The following is a 22,885-nucleotide window of genomic DNA, read 5'->3' on the forward strand; positions in this document are numbered from 1 at the left end:
GGCTAGATGGACTATTAAGTCAAAATCTAGTTGGTGCAGTAGGCTAGCAGGTCCATTTTTCCATGGTTATACAGTGGTGTGGAGGAAAGGCAAGCAAAGCCCATCAGCTCTCGGGACCCCATTTTTCCAATGCCTGCTTTTGATCAGGTGTTTTTCTTCTGTCACCACAACTCCTCGTGATGCCATAGTTATGCCAGTGTGCTGTACCAAGAGGATTTTGCTCTTGGTCTGATTTGACATAAGGTACCTTGGAAACTTCACAGAAGACACAAGCCAAGATTTACAGCAACTTTCATGTGCTGACTACAAAGTGGAAAACAACCCTGAGGTTCAGCTATCTGGGTTGTGTATTATACAACGATTAACAAAGTCTGAATGCTTGATAACTCATTTTTTATTCTGATGAGTGATTTTGATTACCATTATATCTGTCTTCATTTTGTTCCTCCTCCTTTGTTTGGCTTAATTTTATGACAGGTGATTCAATTAAGCATCATTTCATTTATTCATATTTAATTACTGTTCTTTCTTTAATGTATCTCATAATCTTGTAATCCACTGTTTCTGTTTTGTCTACTTGAGATGTAGGGTGCATCATATTAGATAATGAATCTTTGAAATTTATTACTAGATGAGTAGCTGTATTAGTCTTCTGAAGCAAAATTACCTTTGCTTTTCTCCATAAATATTAACTTATTATAGCATAAGCTTTTATGGAAGTGCCAACACAAATTGGTTAGTCATCAAAATATTTCCAGACTCCGAATGATATAATTCACAGGACCTTATTTGTTCCTGACTAGGAAATTAAAGATAAGCAAATGACTGTATGAAGATGGTTACCACATCCATTTGAGTGTTGAGGAGGGGTGAACTTGTCTTAAATATTTATTAAGTTTGGATTAAAAAACAGATATATGTGAAATCAATTTAACCTTAAGCATAACTCTCATATTAAGACTAGGCTTATTAGCAGCTGATAGTAAACATTCCTTGTGGATGAATGTGTATCTCCTTGCCAGCCCCAGCCTATTTTCAGAATATATATCCAATGTACCGCCATGATGTTATCCTAGGTTTTACCATGCACTTAAAAGAGGATTGTTTGATAGCCCTTCTAAGCCTCCTTCCAACTTTCTACTAGAGATGGAGGAAGGGAGAACGAGGCATTTTCACTTATCAGTGAATTCTTTTGTAAATACCTTATCACATGGGAGGGAAGCATCCAAATCCTGTGGATAAATGGGATTTAAATCAAGGAATATCCTGCAAAAGCGGGATTATTTTCTGACGACATCGGGCTAATTGGGCATTAACCCGAAAGTAACTTGTGCAGAAAGTGGGGGAAATTGGCTGCTTTTTACTTTCAGGATTTTCCTGAGAGTAAAAAGCAGCTGATTTTGTCCACTTTCTGCATGAGTTAATGTTGGATTAATGCTCAATTAGCCCGACGTCATCTGAAAACAATCCCGCTTTTGTGGGATAGTCCCAGGATCTAAACCCCATTTATCCACGGGATTTGGGCACTTTGCCTCCTGTGTGAGCCTCCAACTCTTCTTCTGTCTTTTCAGTTTAATCACCATGAGTTACTGATGTATTTGTATATGAGATACATGTTGCACAATTGTATAGGTAAAAGTGGCATGGTTCTTGTATTGTATGTATATGTGTGCCAGGGCTAGGCAACTGCTAAGGTTAGGGATCACATCGCCTCAACAATTCATACGAGGCTAGCTGCCTGCTGCAGTGCCAATGAAATTTAGCAATGGTACCTTCCTCCACCCACTTTAAACAGCAGACCCTCCAATATTTTGCAGATGAAAACTGGAACACATGGCAAGGCAGTATCAGAGTACTCACAAGATGGCAAAAGTTATTAATGTGGAAAAACAGACAAACTAGGAGAGTCTGCAGCAGTTTGCTTTTCTTTAAGCCTCCTGGGAAGGACAAGACTCTGTTCTATCCTCCTCCCTCCCCTCGCTGAGCTAATTGGCTGCAAATTACTTCTGCCCTTTGAACTCAGTTTGGAGCAACTGAAGTAAGCTGAGGACAAAAAGAGAAAGTGGGAGAAGAAGAGAGAAACTAGAATGTTTTTAAAGCAGCTGAAAAAGTGGGATGGCAGAAAATAAATTGGGATTATCCCTGCCAAAGTGGGACAGTTGGAGAGTATGGAATGGTTTTACACAATTCCTAAACTTGGGTCTCCAGACTTTGTATTTCAGCACACCAAATCTCTGGGCTTTGACCATGTTGATCAAGAAGGCTTTTGGGAGATGAAGTTCAACCATACCAAAAGATCCAAGTTGAGGAAATATGCCTTTTGATCAGTTTCTAGAAGCGTGATTCAGCTTGAACCAAAGGTGCATGCACCTCATCCACCCACTTGTCAAGCAAATATTTTTTGTTAGAGTGCATGCAAGGGGGCTGCCATGCTACTGCCAAATTTCAACCACTTGGTAATAAATCTGGCTGCCTCATATGGCCTTGTTGATCTACACACATTGGCTGAAACCCAAGTAATGCACCAATGTACTTCTGTTTTTATTTTTAAAACATATACTTTTATCTTATAAATGTAACTGAAAGTGTTAAAAACCTGAAATGTTTTTTAGAAACAAGGCATCAACATACATAAGAAAACTGGTAAAAAAAATTGAACAAAACTTTATGTGAAGGAGTTTTAAAACAGCAATGGAATAAGCAAACAGGCACCTAGAATATCTGTACCCAACACACACTCAAGCTGAATAAGTTCAAAGCTTTTCTTACAAAGCTAGGTTCTGACCTGAAGATATATATTACTGGGGACTGGGGACGTCTCCTTGGGGAGGGCATGCCAAGCAGTTGAAAGAGCCCTGCTTCTAGTATTCATTCAGGAAAGATCCTTTGGTAGAGTCAGCTTACCTGTTCACTGACACTTATGAAAGGCATGTATGAGATAAAGCCTAGAACAGTATATGCCTTTTGAAAAGTGCAGACAAAAATGTGCAAACATTTCTTGTTGGGAGGAAAAACAAGTCTCACAAGATGCTACAAAACCAGAACAGGACAAAAATGCTGGTAGCGTCCTCAGAAAAGCAGTGAAAATAAGTGATTTTCATATTCCTACTAACTCTATTTAAAATATCAAAAACAGATTTTTATTGCTTCTAATAGTAACAAAATCTTTCCATTATTTCCATTTTTACAATCAAGAAATATTCACATTGGGGAACTTTTTTTGCAGGATTCTTAAAGACCTGCTCACAAGTCCAGTCTTACCTGTTTTCATTTGGGAGAGAAGTTTGATCGTGTCTCAGACATTGCATTGAGCCTCAGTGGTAACTAAAATAGAAAGCAATCCCTGAAGAAACTTAGAGTCAAGCCATTGATGGTGTTGAGGGATACAACTGGCACTTTGAACTGAAATAGAAACAAACAAGTAACCTGTGCAGATTGCATCATGCCAGCCAGTTCCAGACTGACTGAAGGAGGCGCAGACTGCAGAGTCTAGCAGAAACTTTTTTCAAGAACTGTTCTCGAAAGGCATATTTCCACAGAAAGCTCCATACAGTAATCCAAGTCTGATGTGTTTTTAATTTTAAAACCAAAAAAGAGATAGATTTCAGTATGTGAACATTGTGCTTCAGAGAGGGATTACAATGTCTGTCGTAAAGATAAGTAAAACCTCAGTCATGCATCTTACCTAAGGTCCAGTGCCAGCTCTCAGATGCCCTCATCTTTTAGCAGGTCTTTTGTCACTGAATGTTTATATGAAATATAGGGCCCAAACACACAGACCAAAATAAAGCTGCTTCAGGTCACTTTAGATGTATGCTATTTAAATGATGCATGCGTCCCAAGAGGCCATAAGCAGTGCCAAAGCTGCGCTCCAGTCTAGGACTGGAGCATGGCTTTGGTGTGGCTTCTGGCCTCTTAGGACGCATGCATGATTTAAACAGTGTACCTCCAAAGTGACTCAAAGCAGCTTTATTTTGGCCTGTCTGTTCAGACCCATGGAGGGAGTGGTGGGCAAAGGAAGGATGAAAGCCTTTCATGTGAAAGGTCTGTTCTTCTGAACTCTCTATAAACCCGATCACAGCTTTCTAGTAGGTGTAAGACAACAGCAATTAGTTGCTTTTGTGTGACAATCAGTATGCAAAATATGGACAAGTTAGCAATTGGTCTTGGTATACATTTATCAAATCAAATCTTGATCAGAGTTAATAAAATTTCAGAAAAACTATGCCGCCCTGGGAGACATGGGTTTATACATCTCAGATCAGCCCTAGCTCTGTTGAATGTGTTGACCTCTAATAAATGGGAAAAACCAAGAATAATCACTGGATGTTTCCATAAATGTGCTACATGCATTCACTTAGGTGAAACAAATTAAAAAATAAATATAACTAAGTTGCTCCTTGCTGGAAAATGTTGAACATTGATAACTAACTTTTCCAACATTAATGAGAAAATTTCTAACTCAGTTGATAACTGATCAAAATTAGTTCATTCCTATCACTAAACTGGATTCTTGGCTTATACACACATCTCAAAGAAGTACATTAAGTATAATTTACAGAATAATACAAAAGAGAGGTGTTAACACAAATTCATCAAGCATAAGGCATCAAAATATTACATTTAAAAAAAAAAATGGCCCCAGAGGCTTCCTATTTAGAAGACTGTTCTGCGTATGCAGCCTTGTTGGTGCTGCTCTCCGCAGTTCATAAGTTTTTTGTGGGTTTTTCGGGCTATGTGGCCATGTTCTAGAAGACTTTCTTCCTGACGTTTCTCCAGCATTTGTGGCTGGCATCTCCAGAGAGTGCTTGCCTGAAGATGCCAGCCACAGATGCTGGCGAAACGTCAGGAAGAAACTCTACTAGAAAATGGCCACATAGCCCGAAAAACCCACAAAAAACTATGGATGCTGGTCATGAAAGCCTTCAACTTCACTCTCTGCAGTTCCTTTGACTGCGTCCATTATACTTAACAGGATTTACTTCTGGGTAGATATCTAGCCATAGGCTGTATTGCCAAAGTGCCTCTTTGAAATATACTTTATATACTGCAGTATTTACTTAAGTACTGGATTTGCTTATTATACACTCAGAAACATCAAGTGAAATATACCTATTATGCAAATAGTTGGGCCCCAGTATCCACACATTCTTCATCCATGGATTCAACTATCCATGGCCTGAAAAAAATATATACATACATACATACATATATATATATATATATATATGCTGAAAAGCAAACCTTGATTTTGCCATTTTATATAAGGGATACCGTTTTAGCACACCACTGTACTTAATGGGATGAGCATCCACAGATTTTGTTATCCATGGGGTGAGGCGGTGTGCTGCAGCCAAACCCACCAGATACCAAGGGCCCGCTGTACAAAGAAAATTGAGTTTGTGAAGAGGCAGTGGTGAAGTCAGAAGATTCAGCTGTTTGTGGAAGAGATATCTGCATGGATTAGTTTCTATTATTATTATTATTATTATTATTATTATTATTATTATTATTATTATTATTGACCTTTATTTATAAAGCACTGTAAATTTACACAGTGCTGTACATACAATCTTTTTAATTAGACAGTTCCCTGCCCTTTTCACTCCATTCTTCTATCACCCTACTTCTCCTCACTTTTCTGGGGGATGAAAAACAAAAATATTTGTTAACCAAGTGATGAGCGCAAACTTGGCCAAGTGTTTTTCCTCTCAAATATTTCCTTTTCCTGCAGAATTTATGTTGGCAAGGAAATAAGCTTGTGGCTTTGAAACAATTTCAAATGATCAAATAATCATAAGGTTCACAATACAAACCGTTTACTCACTTGATCAGACTTTGGACCTTATCACACGTGGGGGGGTTGCAGCTCAGATCCGCAGTCACTCCTGTTCTAGCAATGCAAAGTGTGATGTTTTTACACACCAGATCCAGAGTCACTCCTGTCTACCAATGCGAATTAAGGTTAAAACGTGATGTTTTACCACACCTGGTTGCCTTTCTGTTGCCCTTACGAAGTGAGGGGGAAGCGAAGTCAGTTCGATGTCAAGCAAGTCACGTGATGCGGACTCAAGCAAAGTGGAGTGAGTGCACATTGTATTACCACACCAGAGCATACTTTGAGGGTTCAACGATTCGAATCGGCACCCTTGCACATGCTCAGTGGGGCTCTGGACACTGCCCTCCTTCCCTGCCCCCAAAGGAGGAAAAAGGGAGGTTGGGAGAGATGGCAGGGCACTTCCAAGCGGAGGGGCTTCTTCTCCAGGGGCTTGGTCCTCCTTTTCCAAGACCTGCCCTTCCTTCTGACCTTCTATCCAGGAGGAATGTCCAAATGTCCTCCATTTCATTTTACATTTCCAGGAGTGTGTGGAGCTCCTCTTTGGTCCCTTCCTCCATCTTTTTTTAGGAAGGTCCTACATTTTGTGGTGCCTTCTCCTTCCTTGGTGGTTAGGAAAGGTGGCCAGGCTCAGTCCTCCTTTTGCAGGACCTGCCCTCCATTTTCACCTTCCGCCCAGGAGGAATTTGAAAATGTCCTCCGTTTGGACTAAGGAGCATGGGTTTATCTTTTTATATGAATCTTTTCAGCTTTTCTTTGGTTGTGTCCTGGAGGGTCCTACACTTGTCCTTCTTTGTGATTATGAGGACATCTGATCCCCCTGGCTGTCTCTCTCTCACACACACAACACATAAACAGAGGGAGAAGAGAGCTCTGGCATGGGGGAGGGCAAAAGGAGAGCCCCATCTTGAGGACTTCGCCAGCCCCCCCTCCAAAAATCCCGACCAGGAGGAAGCTTCGGGCAGGTTTTGCGGGGAGAGAGCAGGGACGACGACAGGGAGGGAGGGAGCCTTCTCTCCAAACCCCGGCGATGGGAGCCGTCCAAAGTTCAGCTGGATCAACTGGGAAGGGTCTTGGCAGTTCCAGGGAAAGTTGTTCCCAACTCCCAAGCAAGTCAGCCCTGGCCCCTCTCTCTGGTATAGAAGGGCAGGAAAAGGGGGAAAACGGTAAGAGCTGGAGTGATAGTAAGTGAGCCCTGGCCTCTCTCTCTGGTATCATGGGGCATTTGCGGTGGAGTACCAGAGTAGTAGCAAAGCTGCATTCCACACCAGATCAAATCGCAGTGCAATCAAAGGGAGATTGGAAGCGAATTCTCTGAAGTCACTTTTTTTCTGGTTTTACCAAAATGTCACTTCGGAAACACTGCTGAAGCACCCCACAAGAAGCTCCCATAAAAATGAATGGTGTCTGATAACACATTCACTTTACGGCGTGAAACCACATCGTTGGAAGTGCAGTCACATCGGAAATGAGCCAGAACTGGGCCAGAAAACCACCCAAAAGCTCCACGTGATATACTCCTTGGTCTCTTATGGATCAAAGATTATTGCTCCCCTAGGAACTTCTATATTTATTTACAAATACCCTGCTGTAATGCAAAAATAGTTAATGTCAGAAAGAAAACATAATCCCAATTTGGATCAGCAGCAAGGATGATTTAATAAGAAAAATGCCCTTATGCTCTAGCTATCTATGGTTTCTACCATCTGAAAGGTGCTTTGTGTTTTAAAATCCAAGGGACCACCCTAGGAGTTAAATAGCTTTCTGCAGTACACAAAACTTTTAAGTACTTTCCCAGGCATACCTTCCCGGGCAACTGCTCTTTTGCTAAGATAAGAGGTTGACTGGACGGAGGAGGACTGCCATCTTGTGAATTTTGTTCTGCATTACAGCCGGGTGATAGCTGGGGCAGATGTAAGTAGCTGGTGATATAAACTACAAAACGAGCCCAGACAAAACTGAGGGCCTTCATATATTATAATTCACAAAATGTCTGGATAGGTAGCACTTAATCATGTTATGCTGTCTAGAACAATGCGAGAAGCATTTTTGGATGGAGGAAGACATATTCAGTGGTGGTATTTAACATTATCTATGAATAACTGTAAGATGGAGTTAACATGAAGGCACATAACAACCTGTCTAAGACTTTGGGCAATGGCCTTATGATTTGACCAGGAACACTAGCCATCTTCCTAGCTGTGGGACAAAATGGTTGTATCTTCTGGGTCATCAGAAATAAGAACCATAGTTCTCATTCAGGGTTAGGCATGTTGGTCATATAGCAAATCCTATATCATAAAAAATCCACCAAACAGTGGCCTGTTACAGACTACCAAAATAAAGCTGCTTCGGGTCTCTTTGGAGGTATGCTATTTAAATGATGCATGGGTCCTAAGAGACCGGAGGTCGCGCCAAAGCCACACTCCATTTCTAAGCATTGGAGTGCAGCTTTTGGTGCAGCTTCCAGATTCTTAGGATGCACGCATCATTTAAACAGCATACCTCCAAAGAGACCCGAAGCAGCTTTATTTTGGCAGTCTGTAACAGGCCAGTGACACCTTTATTGGTCCAATCAAAATGCACAATTTACATGTTGCAAGCTGTGGAAGCTCCAATGGCTTCTTCATCAGACAGGAGGGGGGGAAATGAAGATGTTAATTATAGGCTTGCCTTTTGCTGTTTTCCCCCCCCTCTAAGTTCAGATGGTATGGAGGGGTTTCTCTTGCAGGCTGTCACCTCCTCCATCATCCCATGCTGCAATTAGCATCCCTGTTTGCATTTTTCCTTAACAAACAGAACTTTGAAATAAAAAAGGATACTTCCTTAGCAACTGAGTATATCTCTATCCTTTGTGAGGCCACAGACCCCTTTGTTAGGCAGAGGAAACTTAAATTACCCTACACATCTTCATTCAGATCTAGAAGACGAATGGCCTCTGACTGCATTGAGGTCTCTCCAGACCAACTGACAACAGGAGTAACATCTGAGATAAAATGTAGGCCTGTGACTCTAACATGGTCACTTCCACACAGTGATTTTTAATATCTGTGCCTGATGTAAAAGTCAGGGAAGCACCAAAATTTGCATGATATATTTTATACTTCTTGGTTGTCCCAATAAGTTTTGTTGTATGCTCTTGCTCAGTCTTAGAAAAGTCTACCAAACCATGCCACAGCAATGCACCTCCACCTAAAGAAATACATCCCTGTATCTCCTCACTTCCTCATCACTTGTTCATACCAGTTTAATAACTTGAGTTCAAAACCTGTGCTTGCCTGTGGCTCAACCTGGCTGCCAGGAAGTATCTGGGAAACCCCCCTACCATCAGCAAACTCTTGATATGTTCCTCAATCTCCATACATGGGGGCCAGTCAAACTTACTATATATACTCATGTATAAGTCTAGAAATTTTAGTCAAAAAATTGACCCCAAAAACCTGAGCCGATTTATCCACAGGTCAATGTAAGTACTGTACTTTAACTCGTATTTAAAAAGGAACCATGCCCTGGTGAAAAGCAAGAGCATAATCTGTCCTGGAAGCATTGACCCCCCCCCCCTTTATTCTCTCATCCATCCAGCCTTTAGGATGAACACAAACAGTTGTGCTTGCTGAAATTTTTAAGTTGTTTGGCATTGTTTTCCTTGCTTTATCCTTTAGATCCTTTGTCACATGCTCCTAAGTTTTACCCTCAACTTACCCATGGGTCATATCAAAACCCATAATTTTGGCCCCAAAACCTATCCTCCACTTATACATGAGGTCAACTTACAGTTGAGTATATACGTTACATTTTTTTGCAGGGAGGGATTAGCATCTGTGAATTGATTCAAAATTAAGGCAGCGAATCTTTCCATGGCATTTAAATCTGGTCTGAAGTTCCCATTTGCCACCATTCTGAATCAAAATGGAGGCGCTTCCATTTCCTGAATGGTGGCTGCATGATCCAAATTGATCTGATAGCTTACTCACACTATCAGAGATGCAGATCATTGTGGTTCTAAAAAGAAAAAGAACTGTGAAGGGATCCAGTGCCAAACGCACCAGCTTAAATGGGCTTTTTGGTTGCCCCCCTCCCCCTGCAAACTGCACTGAGTATAATCAGTGCAAGTCTGAACTACAGGGAAATAACCCAGTTTCCAAACTGGATCATTTTGTAGTGTGAATGGGGCCATGGTTGAGTAAGGGATAACGGAGTGAAAACTGGAGAGGGCTCCTGTCCCCTTCCTTTAATGGCGGTGCAGAAAAGGAATTTCAGGAGGTACTGTTGGCACACGCATGAGGAAGAAGCCACCTCTTCTGAAATTAGAGCCAGTGTGGCATAGCAGTTTATGTTTTGAACCGAGACTCTAGAGATCAGGGTTCCATTCCCAGCTTGGCCATGAAACCCACTGGATTACTTTGGGCAAGTCTGGCTTCTGGTGACTCTGAGGCGAATTTATCATGGAGTGTTCTTGGCAAGATTTATTCAGAGGTTTGCCATTCCCATCCTCTACCCCAGAAGATGGAAATGGCAAACCCCCTCTGAAAGATTCTTGCCAAGGAAACTCCATGATAACTTCACCTTAGTCACCATAAATCAGGAATGACTTGAAAGCACACAGAAGGACGGTGCAGCCCTTAGAGGCACAAAAGCCCCCTCCAGTTTCCACTGTGGCAGTGCCCTTAAGGCACCAGATCTTGTCTGATCTTGGGGGCTAAGCTGGGTCAGCCCTGATCAGGGTGAGCAGAGGTCCTGCTCATGGCAAAGGACAAGACACTGCAAAAGGTAGGACATTCAAGAAAAATGGAGGACATTGGCAAATAAAAGCTAAAAACACGACTACAAAAGATAAACGTAGTCCCTTGACATGAATGTCTAGTCATCACCGACTATTATGAAAGTAAATCAATGCTTCTTAGTCATGCTCAGAATGGAGAGGGAGTAAAACCCCAGAGGGCAGGGTTGACCACCCATGTCCTCATTTTTCCAGACCTGTCCTCCATTTCAATCTTCTGCCCAGGAGGCATCCCAAAACCATTTTGAGCCAAGAAGCATGAATTTGTTTATTTTTTAAAATAATAATTATTATTTATTTAAATGTCCATATCACTCTTTTGTGGATTTTGACATTTCCATAGTTTAAAAACCGAATAAATATAAGCATACAATTCAACATCCAAAACCATACAAAAATCAACACAACCCCAAACAAGAAGAAGCCTGGATTTATTTATTTATTTTTGAATTATCCTTTTTATTTGACTTTCCATTATCACTGTTTTGTGGATTCTGACGTTTCCATAGCTTATAAAATACCAATAAACACCCCCCCCCCCCCAGAAAAGCCAGCCCCCTCCCAGCCAAGAAGAGGAAGCAGGAGGAGGAGGAGGAGGGTGACCGGCTGCCAGAGGGAGGGCTGTCCCTCCCAGCCCCTATCTTCTCCCTGGCCGCCATGCCCTCCATTTGGGGGCCCTGGCTGAAGGCCTGCCTTCCTTCCCTGGGGCCTGGTCCTCTTTGGCGGCCTTCCCCAGGCGAGGCCCCCGGGGCCTGGCTGCTGCTGCTGCTGCTGGGGCTGCAGTGCCCCCTCCGGGGCTGGGGGCGGCGCTGGGCCGGTCCTTCCTTCCCGGGGCCGGATGGCGCCTCTTGGCCCGGGTCGGAGCGGCGGCGGCGGCGCTTCCTCCTCCTCCTCGGCGGCCAGGGAGGCAGGCCTGGCTCGGTCGGGACTAGGCAGCCCCTTTGTGTGGGCGCCAGAGAGACAACCACGCCGCCGACGCCGCCGCCGCTGCCAGGGATGGTGGCCCCGGGTAAGGGAGGAGGGGGCCCCGGCTGGGAGAGTGCTCTCCCTCCCTCCCTCCCTCCCTCCCTCCCTCCCCGCCGCCTTCGTCCCCCCTCCAGGGCTATGGGCACCCCCTGAGCCCTCCCTCCTCCTCCTCCTCCTCCTCCTCCTCCTCCTCCTCTCCATCACTTCTCCTCCTCCAGGCCCCACTTTGTCCCTGTCTCTCCCCTCAGGACTCGCTCTGCCTCTCTTTCCCAGCCGCCCCCCTTGACTGGAACTCCTCCTCTTCATCATCACCCTGAAGTTTTAGTTTTAAGGGTTACTATTCATCGCTACTACTAGTACTACTACTATGAGTATCTGGGAAGGGGAGGAAGACTACTCTCCTCCCTCACTCTCCTGCCACAGTTCATTCTGCATAAGTTGCCAGTTACTATCATCATCGTTGTTATTGGGGAGGAATTGGAAGGCTCCCCCCGTCCTCATCGTCATCATCATCATCATCATGGCATAGTTTATTCTGCATAAGTTGCCCATTACTATCATTGCCATCAATATTATCATTACTATTGTTATTGGGGAAGAAGGGGAAGACTCTCCCCCTCCCATTATATCATAGTTTATTTTGTGTAAGTTGTCAGTTATCATCATCATCATCATTGTTATTTGGGAAGAAGGTGTGCTTCTCTCCTCCCCCCCCCCCCCCAAATCACATCACTGTTTATTCTGGATCAGTTGAAAATTATTTTCATCACCATTATCATCATCATCTGGGAAGAAGGAGAAGACTTTCCCTGCCTCCATCATACTACTGTTTAATTTGGATAAGTTGCCTCTTGTTGTTGTTATTATTATTGTTATTATTATTTGGGAAGCGGTGAACGACTGTCCTTCTCCCCACCATGCCACTGTTTATTCTAGATAAGTTGCCCCTCATTGCTGCATCTCTCTCCAGCTGAGAGACTTCCTCAACCAGCACTTTCAGTTTTAAACAGTACTATTTCCCCATGGTTGACTTCACTAGAAATACCTTAGGTGAGAATCTAGGCTGTTTTTGTGTGCCTTCAAGTTGTTTCCAATTTACGGCAACTCTAAGGCAAACCTATCGTGGGTTTTCTTGGCCAGATTTATTATTCAGAGGAGGTTTGCCATCGCCTTCCCCTGAGGCTGAGAGAGTGTGACTTGCTCAAGGTCAACAGTCGTATTCCTTACACTTAGGTGTCATCCTGTGGTGCATTCTTCCCTCTACAGCAATGAGAAAAGTCACTTTTTTATTATGAAAAAAATTCCCACTGCCTTATGTTTTTGCATGAAGAATGGGTATAGTTTAATCTTCTTTGATAATGCTTCAAAGAAGTTCTTGTTTTCACAGAATATGGATTTTAAAAGGAAGATTATGAGACAACAAGGAAAGAAGCTGAAGGGGAATATAAACACATACAAGTATAACAGAACCTAAACATGAATGGAGAGCCAACATGGTGTAGTGGTTTGAGTACTGGACTTCAACTCTCGAGACTAGAGTCTGATTCCTTACTCAGCCATGGAAACCCACAGACCGACCTTGGGTGAGTTACACACTCTCAGCCCCAAAAACCCCATGATTGGTTCGCCTTAGTCAGAAACGACTTGAAGACACACAGCAGCAACAACAAATGTGAATGATATGAACTGGCAATCCCACTTATTCAGAAAAACTAATCTGCAATTAAGGCAAGGGTACCTGGTTCCAGAAGGTGTAGTGGTTTGAGCAGGGTTCAAATCCCAGTTTGGCCATGTAAACACTCTGGACAAGTTACACTCTCTCAGCCTCAGAGGGTGGCAATGACAACCCCCACTGAAGAAACTTGCCAGGAAAACCCCATCATAGATTTGCCTTATGGTTGCCGTAAACTGGAAATGACTTGAAGGCAAACAACAACAACAACAACAGCAAATAACAATTATATAATAAAATGACATGTATAGAGTATGCTGGTTTAAGCCAGGAATTGTGCAGCTCTTTACATGCAGTTGTTTCCTGACCACTGTGGCTATGCTGGCTATGACTGCTGGGAACTGCAATCTGATAATATCTGATAATAATACCCCTGGTTTAAAATAAGGCATGATCCTTCCCTGCTGTTTGGTTTATAGTGTATACCCCTCACCTGTACGCTCTTTGCATATTACTAAAACAACCACTTTTCAGAAAGCGTTTATTCCAGAGCAGCTGTGCTTTTTGTTTTATAATGCATGAATTTATTACCAACAATCCTACGTATTCCCATCTTTTCATTTAAAAGATATCCAAGGCAGCTTACAGTGCGATACACACTGTATTTTAGGTTTCATTGAAAAGCTGTAGGAAAACTTCAACTTTCCATTTTCTTCTCTCTAGAGTCCACTGCCCAGTGCAATTCCAAGGCTGGCAGCCCTACTTCTGATGCAGGAGAAGGACGTGCAAGTATAAACAAGAAGTAAGTGGGAGAAGCAGCTTTTCAGCAGTTGCCAAAATGGGCATGAGGATCAAGCTACACAGCACTGACCACCCCAGTAACCTGCTGAAGGAACTCAATAAATGCAGGTTGTCAGAAACTATGTGTGATGTTACCATTGTTGTTGGTAGTCGTTCCTTTCCTGCACACAAAGCAGTGCTGGCATGTGCAGCAGGCTATTTCCAGAACCTTTTCCTCAGTACAGGACTGGATGCTGCTCGCACGTACGTGGTGGATTTCATCACTCCAGCCAATTTTGAAAAGATCCTGAGCTTCGTTTATACCTCAGAGCTCTTCACAGATCTGATCAATGTGGGTGTTATTTATGAAGTAGCTGAAAAGCTGGGTATGGATGATTTGTTGAAGGCCTGCCATTCCACTTTTCCAGACTTGGAAAACTCAGCCGCCAATAAACAGTGCTCTGTCTCAGGTGAAAGCCGGTCAGCTGGTGCTTTGGCTGAGTCAAACCATTCTCTGATTGAAATCCGAAACAGTGGGGATCACCAGAGAACAGAGCGAAATAGCAGCCTGCATGGCGAAACAACAGGTGGCTACAAAGAAGATCTTGCAAATGATGCTAGTCTTAACTTACTGCATTCACAGATTCCCAAATCTGAAGAACAGGAAACACCAGCACAGTTCAGTGGTGCCATGAGTATTGTGACACAGGCTGGTCTGAGCATGGCTGTTCAAACGACTGGAAACTCTTGTCAGCCATATAAAATCCAGAGCAATGGGGATTACAGCAAAGGCAACTTTTTTTCCTCTGATGCATCATTGGATATATCCACAGGCAGCAACTCCTGTCCTAGCAATAGTGACCACTCCAAAGATCAGGGCTTTGGACAAATGGATGAACTACAACTAGAAGACCTAGGAGAAGAGGAATTACATTTTGAAGACCCCAGTGAGGAGTTAGGTGCACCAGAGGAGGTGATTGAGCTTAGTGATGATAGTGAGGAGGAGCTGTCTTTTGAGAATGACAGCCGGGATAACAAGGCCATGCCCTGTCAAGTATGCAAAAAAGTATTAGAACCCAACATTCAACTGATCCGCCAGCATGCTAGGGAACATGTAGACCTGCTAACTGGAAACTGCAAGGTCTGTGAGACCCATTTCCAAGATAGGAACTCTAGAGTCACCCATGTCCTGTCTCATATTGGGATATTCCTCTTTTCCTGTGATATGTGTGAGACTAAGTTTTTCACTCAGTGGCAGCTCAACCTCCACCGCCGAGAAGGAGTGTTTGACAACAACATTATCATCCATCCCAGTGACCCACTGATAGGGAAGATCAACTTGTTCACTGGGGATTTGGCATGTGCTGTCTGTGGGAAACTGCTGGCCAAAGATTTTCATGTGGTTCGGAGTCACATCTTGGACCATGTGAATTTGAAAGGCCAAACATGTGGTGTGTGTGACCAGCGACACCTCAATCTCTGTAGCCTCATGTGGCATACACTTTCCCACTTGGGAATCTCTGTTTTTTCTTGCTCTATTTGTGCCAACAGTTTTGTGGACAGGCACCTTCTGGAGAAGCACATGGCAGTCCACCAAAGCATGGAGGAAGCCCTCTTTCGGTGTCATTATTGTGGTCAAGCGTTCAAGCTGGAAGCTGCTTACCGCTACCATGTGAGCCAGCACAAGTGTAGTTCCAACTTGGACCTTGTCCGACCTAGCTTTGGTGACCGAATGCACCAGCAATCTCTGCAAAAGAGGAAGCTGACAGAGGAGTTCTTAAGTGAGGACATGGCTCTCCAGAATCAACCTGGGAACAGTAAGTACAGCTGCAAGGTGTGTGGAAAAAGGTTTGCTCACACCAGCGAATTCAACTACCACCGACGCATCCACACTGGGGAGAAGCCCTATCAGTGTAAAGTATGCCACAAATTCTTCCGTGGGCGTTCCACTATCAAGTGCCACTTGAAGACACATTCTGGGGCTCTCATGTACCGCTGCACAGTTTGTGGCCACTACAGCTCTACTCTTAACCTCATGAGCAAGCATATAGGTGTGCACAAAGGCAGCCTTCCCCCAGACTTCACCATTGAACAAACTTTCATGTACATCATCCATTCCAAAGATGCGGAGAAAAACACAGACAGCTGATAACAGCAGTATTGGGAAAGTAAGCACTATTTGGGGTGCTTTAGTTTTTATAAAAATAACATTATTTTCAATGGTCAGGCATCATCAGCATTGTACTTTATTTCTTTTGCCTTGTTAGAGGGTTTCTTAAATCACTGTCCCATGAAAACAACAGCACGTTAGATGTGTTATTGTTCACAAGAAACCTGTTGTGTTTACCTCCTGCTGAGTCCAATGATCATAGCCGTTTCAAATCTAGGAAACAGACTGTTTGTTCCTCTCCACTGGATGGGTTTCCCTCCTCATTACTTTTCCCTCCACCGCCATTGTCATGTCTGAGCTGAGATCACTAAAAGATTTATGCTGCTAAGATATATTGATGCTCCACATCAGTAGGGATAGCAGGGGAGAAAGTGGGAGGCAAAAGTAATTATTTCTGTCTGGTTGTCAGGAAGATGCACGTTGGAACAACTTACAGTGCAGTCCTAAGCATGTTTGCTTATTGTGTCCTTCCTGGAAAGTGTGCTTAGGATTTTTAGGCTGCCTTCTTGTCAGAGAAATTTGTATTCTTTAAAAGGTTTGCCAGCTTACCTCCCCCCCGCCCCCCCAAAAACCCCCACCATAGCACTTGATTCACAGCTGTGTGATGCATAGTCATAAGTGATGATGGTTCTTATCTCCCTTGATCAGTGCTTCTCCATTGTTGCTCTTCCAGATGTTTCAGACTTCAACTCTCAGAAATCCAAGACAGCATATTCAGTGATCAGGAATTCTGGAAACTGAAACTCTAAACATCTGAAGGCCCAAGACCTGAGAATCACTGCTGTAGATAAAGCTGACATTAAAAGCACAAAGGAAGGCTAGGTTTGTGTGTGTTGCAAATCGTTAATCCTGTCTTGCCCCCAGTCATATTTAGCCTTTTACCCTTCATCATAAAATCAAGAGTTTGCTTTGTGAAGGACAATAAATAAAAAGGAGTAGACAGATGTGTGGTAGAGGAGAGGAGAGTTTTTCCAAATATGAACTTTTGGGGCAAAGTTTTGACTGGGACAAGGAAAGTGGCAGTGCCCTAAGAAAGAATTATTGGCTTAATCTCCCATATCCTCTTTGCAGAAAGAAAAATTTCTCAGGCATCAAAGAATATATATGCTGTTTTGTTGTTTCTTTGTCGTGTCCCACTATAGTATCAATGCTTTTGGGAGGGTTCTTCCAGTCACCTGTCCTGAAAAATGAGGCTAGCGTCCAATGATTCTCACTTCTGAAAGTGTCTGAGTAATATAGTTATGTGGGCAGGGCTTGGAATCCTCCTTGGGGGCTACAGTCCTGTACACGCTTATTTGGCGCAGTTCCCTTTGAACTTACTGGGGCGTACCTGTGAGCAGACATGGAGAGGAGTGCATAGTTGAAAATATATTATTGCCTTAAGGAAATATCTCTAGAAAAAGGAAGAAAAGAACTAGGGCCTTTCCAGATAATTTAAAGTGTCAGAATAAATACATTTTTCTTACATATTAGTTTGGAGGGACCAACATGTCTTCCCAAAGTAGCATTTTTATTGCAGGTATATCCCACATTCTGTCACATAGATCACAGCTTTTTGTTGCATGGAAAAGGCAGGCCCTCCCTCCCTCCTTGCAAACACATCCATTGTGGTTATGCCAGAGGTGCCTATTGGGCTGAAGACAGATCTGACTTCTGTAGAGCAGTGGCGTGGAGCCAGTTTGAAAGTCCCTTGACCACATGTAGTATGTATGTATCCTTGGTTTTCTAGGACAGAGCTGTGAAAAACAGAACACCCCCAGATGCCCACTTCTACAAGCTTGCAGAAAAAGCCAGCCATAGATGGAATTAATTGGCTAATGCTCATTGCACTACCAAGATGCATGGCATGCCAGTTCTTGAAGCAATTTGCTACTTTACATTTTTTTAAGAAAAAGGATAAATATACACATGAGGTAAACATGAATGTGATGCTTAATTTGAGAAAAATGACCACTTGAAGCAAAGGGGAAAGGGCAAGGCTAATGTGTTATCCAGGAGTGGGGAAAGTGTAGCACACTACAGATCGTGTGTGCCCCCAGAGTCATTTTTCTGGCTCATAGAGCCATCAAATTTTAAAATAGAATCATCCCCCAAATGCCTATCAGGTGGTGTGCGTAGTAGACAATTCCCCCATTTTTTATTCAGAAATGTTTTTTTTAATCCAGAAATCGACCCTATTTCCCTGAGAGGGTGTTGGGGGGCATTTGGGAGCAAAAAAACATTTTTTCTCCCAGGAGCGCAGCTTTCTAAGATGTCCCTGGAGAAACCAATACAGCCTGCCTATCCCCAATAATTTTCCACTTGTGGTCTTATCCATCATTTATTTTGGTGGGATATATATCTGCTGTGAATATTGAAGGATGGGAGGATGGCGAGCCCACTGTGTCTCATTCTTCAATAATTGTGTTTCTCTTCACTTCTGTACAGTGCCTATGACCTCACAAGTGCTCAGCAACATTACTGCCCCCTACTCATGTTGCAGAAATGTCAAGTAAGCTCATTATAGTGTCCTTTAAAGTCTTCAGAGGTCAAGCACTATCCTACTGAAATGCTTTTTAGTCTTGTTGGGGAAAAGAAATGGAAAGCACCAGCAAAGTTACCCCTTCTCTTTTCTTTGACGGGCAAAGTGCTGCTTTTTTGTTTCATTTTTTAAGTCTCTGATGGCTGTACACTTCCCACCCTCACAACCCAAAACACACACCTCTAACCATTTTCTTTTTTAAAATGAAGAGCCAAGGTGTGTTTTGTGTTGACATCAGTTCATCTCAGAAGGGAAGGAGCATGCTCTTGATAGTGCATTTGTGCTAACATGAAGATATGCTAACAGAAAGTGTAGACCTTTTTTTTAATCATCCAGAGATTTTTCCCCCAGAGCAATGAAAACTCAGCATATATTTAACTAACAATAAATACAGCCCATTGGGTTGATACTGGATATTGCCTCCTTCCCCCTCCCCCCCCCCCCCCTGTATATTTTGGTGCTCATTGAAGGGATTCAAGAGAAGAGAGAGATCACAGACTACAGGTACTGGATTACACTTGTGGCTTTGTCTTGTGGATTGTGCTTCATGCTGCAAAAATGATTTTTCCCAAGTGCAGTTCTGTGTGAAATCTTTGTAGGAGGATGGATGTGAGAGGTGAATGTTGATATATGTAGCAGCTGACTTGAGATCTGCCCCTTGGTGTAATGCAAACTACCTCATAAAGAGGAAGCTCTGGAGTCTTCAAAGTGACTGCTGTGTACTACTAGGCTCACAGGCTTCCATAAATAAAAACACTGGTGTCAAAGGAAAGGAGACATCAATGAGACCCTACGCTAGTTTTGAACTATGAATGAGGAGAATGAAAATAATATTTGGGGGAGGGGGGCTGAATCATCTCTGATTCTGGTTCCAGTAGGGTTATCTTGGGCAAGGTTGTTTTGCCTCTCTGCTTACAGTACCTACCTCTAAGGGTGTTGTGAAGATTATCTATTTTAATGTGTGTCAAGGAGTGGGAGGACGGGGAGCACTTATTTATGTTTCAGTTTCATATCCGAGGATATTGCAACAGGTATTCAGGCTCATTGCTTTATTTCTTTCCTTCTTGTGGCCTCAGGTTGGCAAACACCAAAAAAGATAAACTAAGGGATGGCTAAACTGTGGCAGACAGAGCTCCTTGCAGGTGTATTTGGCAAAGTTGTAGGTAAATAGTAAAGAGCTGCCTCAGGACTTAACCACTACTAAGTTTTGATACTTTTATAAAAATTAATGGTAAGGCCAGGGCTACCTGAACATAGACCCAGGAAAGCTTGAGTGAGAAGCCAGAGCCTAAAGTCCAGCAAGCTTTCTTGCTGGGGAAAGGTAGAAGGCTGGGCTTCTTATGGGTATGGGAAGCCTGGCCATTGAAGGAGCTTCATACTCTATCCATTGGAAGGGATGTTTCCCCTCTCTACCTGAAGAGGGCTCCCAGGCCTGAGCACAAAAAAGTCAAAGCTCACTAGGGTCGGTCCTGTCTTGGGGTCTTATCCCAATACATTGTTAAAGCACTTTTTATTCTACTTTAACTGCCATGGAAACATCTTATGGAAATCCTAGGATATGCACTTTGTTTTTGTTGTTTCCAACTTATGGCAACCCCACGACATGGGGTTTTTTCTGAGGTTGAGAATGTCACCCAGTGGGTTTCCACAGCTGAACACAGAATTGAACCCTGATCTCCAAGGCTGTAGCCCAATGCTCAAATCACTACACCATGTTGGTGGTTGCCACTTATTGGTACTTTAGGAAGGCACATGGAGAAGAGTTTTCAATCAGAGCGGTCTTGGACCTCACCCAGAATTCCACAAAACATTGCCATGAGAAGTCGAAGGCTTTCATGGCTGGCATCCATAGTTTTTTTGTGGGTTTTTCGGGCTATGTGGCCATATTCTAGCACAGTTTCTTCCTGACATTTCACCAGCATTTGTGGCTGGCATCTTCAGAGAATGTTTGCCTGGAAAGTTTGCTATATATATTGTGTGATCTGGAAAGGCAGGAGTGATTTGCATGTGTATTGTAGGTTGCTAATGGCAGTCTTCAGGGTGTGAGGGTTTCCCTGTGCATCCAACCACTACCATGTCACGATGCACAGGGAAGCCATTGAAATCCACAAACACCTGGGCAATTTCAACAGGAAAGAGGAATCCCTTAAAGTAAACAAGGTTTGGCTACCAGTCCTGAAAGATAGCAAGATAAAGACAAATGCAAATGAGAAATCTCCCAGGGTCAGGGGCTTCCCAGCAGACAATGAGCACTAATCAAGCAGACATGAGTCCTCTTGTGCAGACCCTCACACCCTGAGGACTGCCATTAGCAACCAACAATACACATGCAAATCACTCCTGCCTTTCCAGATCACACAATATATATATCCAAGTCTTTTCCAGTAGGCAAACATTCTCTGAAGATGCCAGCCACAGATGCTGGCGAAACGTCAGGAAGAAACTCTGCTAGAACATGGCCACACAGCCCAAAAAACCCACAAAAAACAATTGCCATGACAGTTAAAATGGAATCATAGTGCTTTAACAAAGTGTAGTGTGACAGTCCCATCAGATTCTGAATTTTCTGGTACAGAGTCTCAGACAAATAATCATTCATGTATCTCCCACTTTGTGCCATGTGCTAAGCCGAACCAAGTTTTCCTGAGTAGGATGCAGGCTCTGGTGGGAGTGAAGAAAAAGAAACTATACTTCATCTTATCTAGTAAAAACTTCTGTTTCAAAGTCAAAGCAGAATTCTAGAGCTGCTTTTCTCTCATTATTCAGTGCCAAAGCTGTCCTAATTCACAAGGTGAATATGCCCAGCTTCAGAAACCTCTGTTTTGAAAGCATTGTGCAAAACAATATAGTTTTGAATCCTTAAACTTTGCAGTTAAGGCACTGGGAGATACCTGCCCTCAAGCACATCAACTCATCCCCCATCTCTAATAATGAGAATGAATTTAAAAGACTACCTCACAGGGGAAATGTTGTGAGGTGTAGTAAATGTCTGTAAAGTGCTTTGGAACCCTTAGGCTTAGAGAAAGACAAAGTATTGTAATTAAATGGCTTCACTCTGTTTGACTTGCTACCATTTGTGAAAAATCTCTCCCTGTCATTACCATCACCACAGGGGAGGGATTAGGCATGGAACAGGTATTCCAGTTCAGTGCAGAACAGTTTGAACGGTTAAAAAAATGTTCTGGAGATTAATGCTTTATAAACTCTTTGTAACTAAAACAATACCTTCCCCCTTGTTTTCCTCCAAAGATCCATATATCTTGAAACAAAACAGAACAGATCATTATGATTGCTGTCTAACCTTTTGGTTAAGTTAATGGTAGGTACTGACCTCCTGGTTATTTAAGTGTTTACTATCTATTTGCTGTACAGTTTGTATATTTTGTAAAACCTTTCTCCTTCCCCAAAGGAAACAAAAGGTAGATGTCTAAAATTGTTGTACATCAGATTCTTTTATACTCCCATCATTTGACACAAAAGTTGTGTTTTTTATTTAGAATAATAAAATGAAAAACTTGAAGAGTTTGTTCTTGTTTTTGTTTGTAGTAGAAACTAAGCAATTCACTTTTTCTTGCTGGGCAGTACAGTGGACCTTCCACATTCTCTGGGGTTAGGGGCACAGGACCACTGTGAAAGTGGGAAACAAACCAGAAATAACAATAATAAAAAAAAACCATTTTTATTCAAGAGAACAGCTCTAGGAATCTCTAGGTCCTCAAGTGCCATATGGTCAGCATCCACTGAAACATGACCATAGAATCATGCTGGAGGACCTACAAATGCCTAGAAAAGTGTTTTCTCTAGGCGTGACTCTATGGTGAATGTACAGCAAAGTCATGCTGGAGGACCTAGAGATTCCTAGAAAGAATATTTTAATCAAATCTGTGAATAATGAAATCCACATATATGGAGGGCCAATTGTATATGGTAATGAAGGAAAGAAACAAACAGCCTTCCTGCCACACACTGAAGAAGCACTGCAGTCCTGCAGAGCTGTATTTAAAGTACTCTGGATATGCTAAAGGACCTGCGGGATAGCTGGAGGATTGTCCAAGTTTGCTCTGGGATTTAGCACATGCAGTCCCTCTCATTACTTCTGCAAGTAATACTTTTCTTTGCATATCAGACAACTTGGGGAAAGCAATGTAAAAGCCCCAACT

General features: G+C 42.8%; 1 protein-coding gene across 4 annotated transcripts; it reads left to right on the plus strand.

Moving 5' to 3' along the window:
• Positions 1-11,524: 11,524 nt before the first annotated feature.
• On the plus strand, positions 11,525-22,245 carry ZBTB39 (zinc finger and BTB domain containing 39). Of its 4 annotated transcripts, XM_089480393.1 has the most exons (4): positions 11,525-11,625; positions 12,970-13,165; positions 13,978-16,202; positions 16,878-16,898. In XM_089480393.1, exon 3 carries the CDS (start codon positions 14,093-14,095, stop codon positions 16,181-16,183), a length of 2,091 nt encoding a protein of 696 aa, XP_089336519.1. In that variant the 5' UTR covers positions 11,525-11,625; positions 12,970-13,165; positions 13,978-14,092; the 3' UTR covers positions 16,184-16,202; positions 16,878-16,898. The 4 variants fall into 4 exon arrangements, with proteins under 4 accessions (XP_089336519.1, XP_089336493.1, XP_089336510.1 ...); XM_089480367.1 differs by having other exon boundaries at positions 13,978-22,245; XM_089480384.1 differs by lacking the exon at positions 12,970-13,165 and having other exon boundaries at positions 13,978-22,245.
• Positions 22,246-22,885: the final 640 nt, after the last annotated feature.

Source organism: Sceloporus occidentalis, unplaced genomic scaffold, assembly GCF_023333645.1.
Source record: "Sceloporus occidentalis isolate IW3139 unplaced genomic scaffold, rSceOcc1.0.p SCAF_1, whole genome shotgun sequence".
NCBI classification, from domain to species: Eukaryota; Metazoa; Chordata; class Lepidosauria; order Squamata; family Phrynosomatidae; genus Sceloporus; species Sceloporus occidentalis.